At 38.9% G+C, this 4,574-nt stretch overlaps 2 protein-coding genes across 9 annotated transcripts in view; both read right to left on the bottom strand.

Moving 5' to 3' along the window:
- Positions 1–4,574, bottom strand: part of Trim37 (tripartite motif containing 37) — a 174,422-nt gene that overhangs the window by 158,494 nt on the left and 11,354 nt on the right. The gene's annotated exons all lie outside the window — the stretch shown is intronic.
- Ska2 (spindle and kinetochore associated complex subunit 2) overlaps positions 1–4,574 on the bottom strand; it is a 22,223-nt gene that overhangs the window by 6,516 nt on the left and 11,133 nt on the right. Inside the window, exon 3 of the mRNA XM_013519227.1 lies at positions 1,585–1,599. Coding sequence (XP_013374681.1) covers positions 1,585–1,599 — 15 coding nt within the window. The remainder of the gene's footprint in view (positions 1–1,584; positions 1,600–4,574) is intronic.

Genomic DNA, 4,574 nt, shown 5'->3' with positions numbered 1-4,574 from the left:
AAAAAAAAAAAAAAAAAAAATTGATGTTTTAACCTCAGATTTTAATTTTCATCATGAAATCTAGCTGCTACTATTTTCTTCCTAAACAAAGATAAGTTTTGCTTCAGTTTTAGCTATATATGGTAGTTTCTGCAGCCTGCCCATTGTTTTTCCCAAATACCAAAACCCTATAAGCAATATTGCACTACTCAGAGCTATTTACACAGCAGAGACAATATTGATAGGGTTCTAGGATCTGGTAATATACAGGAAATTTGGGGGTTATTTACTACAAAATTATTACAAAATTAAATACTACGAAATTACTACAAAATTTACTGACCAATTATGATGGCCTATAGAATACTGATAGACTATACTCACTGCCCTGCTCATTATAAGTTAGCCTCCTGGAAGCCTCATAAAACAGTAAAGTTATTGTTTCTACTAGCTTTTAGCTCATTAACTTTAGCTACCTTACTATTTTTAGGGGCATTGTAGTATTTAAAGTAAAATTAGTGATTTTATTTAAGCCCAACAGATTTATAGTTCAGAAACTGTGTTTTCTTTTAAATCAGTAATAAAGGGGAAATGTTTTGTGTTGATCCTCGGGGTGATAAATAAAATACACAAGTTAACTGAAAAAAAATGTATAGAAATCATTGTTAAAGCATCCCAAGAACATCCAGTTAACATTCTCCTAGGAAGTAGACTGGGACTCTAAAGAAGATGCTATGTGAATGTGAATGGAGCTCAGGAAGTAATTTTGAGTTTTAGAAAGTTTGCAACAAAAAAATCTAAAATAAATTTTTAAAATGCAAGCATATGCTACATATTCCACAGGCATAATATATTTTGTTGTACGAGTTTTTAATATGACCAGTTCATGGCTCTAAGTAAATGGTACACTCTATCACATACTACCCAACTATTTGGCAGCAAAGAGAATATAGTTACAGTCTCCAGGTTATAAAAACACTTGCTTTTTTTAAAGAACCCATAGAAGATGGCAGAGTGGTGAGCAGCTGAGAAAGAGTCTCCTCAAGATTTGGTGTCCAGACACTGGAATATAGCAATGTGAAGAAGAGAAGGACGTAAGTGGGTTCTTGGAGCCCAAGAAGGATCTAAAGTGAGAATTGAAACTCACAGGGAGAATGAAGAGAGAAACTTCAACAAAGCAGGCCGTGGCAGGCAGCACTTTTTGCCTGAACCCAGACTCACTGTGTGGGAAGGGCTGCTTGAACCTGCAGACACATGGTGACTATTGGTGACCCCAGAGGCCTCCACAGAAAAATGAACCAGTGGAGTGGATCAGTGGATGAAGCAGACTGCAGTAGGTGGTAAGATATTCAGGTTCAGACATCCCCCAGCAGAGGGCAACTGGCTGGGAGCCATCTTGGAGAGGAGCCAACTGAACTCAGAACACAGAGCAACTGCTAGCTCCTTCTAGCAGCTCCCAGTGTCAGAGTCAGAGAGCCAAGTTCAAGCCAGCAGGAGGCACACAGACTGCTGCAGGCTGAACAGGTCTGGTTCTAGCCTCACCGCCAGAAACCAGCCTGAACTTCAGTGGAACCAAAGGTAAGGTTCTCCGGTATTATCCACTACCCCGCCCTAAAGATACTGCTGGCTTGTTAGGGATAATCAACTGTTATGATTGACACATTGTGTCAATTTGGGGAGTCTAGAGGTTTGGCTAAGTGACTCAGCAGTTCTGCATCCTGGGGTGAAAAGGACATGCCCTTACCCTTCTGGGATGTTGTTCATTGTGTCAATGTGAGAAGTTCAGAAGGTTAACTATGTGATTCAGCAGGGAGCCAGGGTGCTTACTTTGTATTCATCCTGAGCCTGTGCAAGAGGAGGGCATGGAGATTATGTGAGTGCTACACGCCCCCTGGGTGAGGGTAGCCTGCTTACAATGTAGGGGAAAGAAAGAGGCTGCTTGCCGCCACTCCTCCCTTTTGCCCCTGCTGCTTTTGCTATCTTCTGCTGCCATAAATTGTAGCCCTCTGACTCTGCCTTGGAGCCAGCCAAATATGGACTGAAACCTCCACAGACTGTGAGCTAAATAAACTTTTCCTTAATTTTGGGTGTCAGGTATTTTATCTCAGCAACAAGAGTAATCAAGACATCGACTCAGATCTGGACTCTGCCCACGTTGTCTACCAATGACAGCAGAGAGACACCTTCAAGTGGACATTTTTTTCTTATTTCCTTTTTTCTTTCTCTCTTTTCTAGTTTTGTTTTCTCTTCATTGTTTCTTCTTGTTTTTATAAGTGTGAACATGGCTTATAGTTTTTTTGTTGTTATTGTTCTGTTCTTTTTATTTCTTCCTTCTGACTCTTATATTCTTCACCAGTTTCCTAAAGTTTGTGTGATCTTCCTTTGTCCTCCAGCTACTTCTAATCTCTTCCTCTTCTTCTACTTCTCCACTTTCCCCACAACCCCTTTTAAGTTTTCTCCCCTGAGGGTAAAATTGCCATATTGAGGGCTTCTTTACTGTACACAATTTTCTGGTTCATTTTAGATTTTGTTATATAACAAATCTAGTTTATACGATTGCAGGTATCAAATCAATAGTTACCTCAGTTTGTCCTTTTCTAGGTTGTGTTTGATGCTATTGTTATTGCTGATTGTACAACTTTAGCAAAAGTGACATAATTGTTCTAACCAGCTATTCTTCCTGGTATACCATGACTGAGATTGCCTAAGGGACATAAAAAATACTGTAGGTCAGTGCCAAAGAACCAGGGACTGGGCCACGCAGGCAACAACTTCTCATTCCCAATAAATTGAAGAAGTAGGATCTTGCAACAGACTCTAAAACCAAAAAGCCAGCTACACCTGGAAGACACCTCTGAGAAGTAGTCATTTCCTAAGGGTTCTACATACTATCAATAAAGGTACTTGCCATTGGCAATTTATAAGCATCAACCAACGAATTAAAGTAAAGAGAGAGAGAGAGAGAAGAAAATGAGAAGACACATAAACAAGATGCAACCCCAGACTTCCAGCTCACCAAAGGCAAACCCAGGGGACAATGAGGTAGAGCAATATGAAAGGCACCCACCTGGACTCTCTGAAGTGGTAACCAAGTGGAAGTAACAAAGCAAACAAATGAGGCTCTAGCAAAATCAAATCAGAAATAATTTCTCAGCTAACAACAGAGATGGTAACCATAATGAAAGATATGCTTAGTGACCCTAGAGCAGATACACATTTAAAAAAAAAAAAAAAAAAAGAGGCACTTAGGAAAATGATGGAAATCAAGAATGCCCAACATAGGAAAGAAATGGAATCCATGAAACAGATTCAAACAGATACCCAGGAGATCAAAAATTCCATTGAAATATACACAGCAGAATGAGCCAATGTGAGGACAGAATCTCAGATAAAGACAGGATTGTGGTTGGCAATCATGAAAAGAAAGATTTCTTAAAAAATAGCAGAGGACTATGAGAAATCAATCCAGCAGCTGCTAGATGATGCAAAGAAGACTAATATAAAATTGATCAGAGTCAGTGGCTGAGGATTTAGCTCAGCGGCACAGCGCCTGCCTGGCAAGCACAAGGTTGTGAGTTTGATTCCCAGTACCAGAAAAAAAACCAAAAGCCAAAAAAAGAAAAAAAAAAATGATCAGAGTCAATTTATAAGCATCAACCTAGGAATTAAAGTAAAAAAGAAAGAGAGAGAGAGAGAGAGAGAGAGAGAGAGAGAGAAGAAAATGAGAAGACACTTAAACAAGATGCAACCCCAGACTTCCAGCTCAAGGAGATAGTGCAAATGACACAAAAAACTTGTTCACAGAAGTCATGGCAGAAAACTTCCCTGGCAGAAAGAAGACTTTGACATATAATAAGTAAACTCCAAATAGTCATGATCAAAACAAATCTACAGTAAGGAATATAACAGTCATGATTCCAGAAATTCAATACAAGAACAGAATAGTAAAAGCTGTTAGAGAAAACAAATCACCTATAATGGAAAGCTCATCAGAATCACAGCTGACTTCTCAACACAAACCCTCAAGTCAAAGAGAGTTTGGAGTAAAATTTTTCAAGCCTTAAAAGAAAATGACCTCCAACCCAGATTGATACACCCCACAAAACTCTTTCAAAATTGATGGAGAAATAAGATACTTGCATGACAAAGAACACCTGAGGAAACTCATGAACACCAAACCAACACTCCAAAATGTGCTGAAGGACATTCTAGAAAGAGATAACAAGGATTGCATGAACCACAACAGAATGAATCTACCAGGCAAGCGAAGAAATTAAACAGAGGAGAAAAAAAAGAGAGCCAACAAGGGGAAAAAAACACAAGGGTAAGTCAATACGTATCACTTATAGCCATCAGTGTTAATGATCTCAATTCACCAATCAAAAGAAACAGAGTGGCACAATAGATCAAGAAGCAAGATCCAACAATTTGCTGCATACAAGAAACACATTTAATTCAAAAAGAAATTCATAGGTTAAAGTCAAAGTATGGGAAACAATATTCAATGTGACAGAAGCCTGGAAGAAAGCAGGGGTACCTATTCTATTTGCAGACAAAGTAAACTTCAAGGCAAGACTGATTAAGAGAGACAAAAA

Source organism: Chinchilla lanigera, unplaced genomic scaffold, assembly GCF_000276665.1.
Source record: "Chinchilla lanigera isolate Chin_1 unplaced genomic scaffold, ChiLan1.0 scaffold00050, whole genome shotgun sequence".
Lineage (NCBI taxonomy): Eukaryota > Metazoa > Chordata > Mammalia > Rodentia > Chinchillidae > Chinchilla > Chinchilla lanigera.
This window is presented reverse-complemented; position numbering and strand designations above follow the sequence as displayed.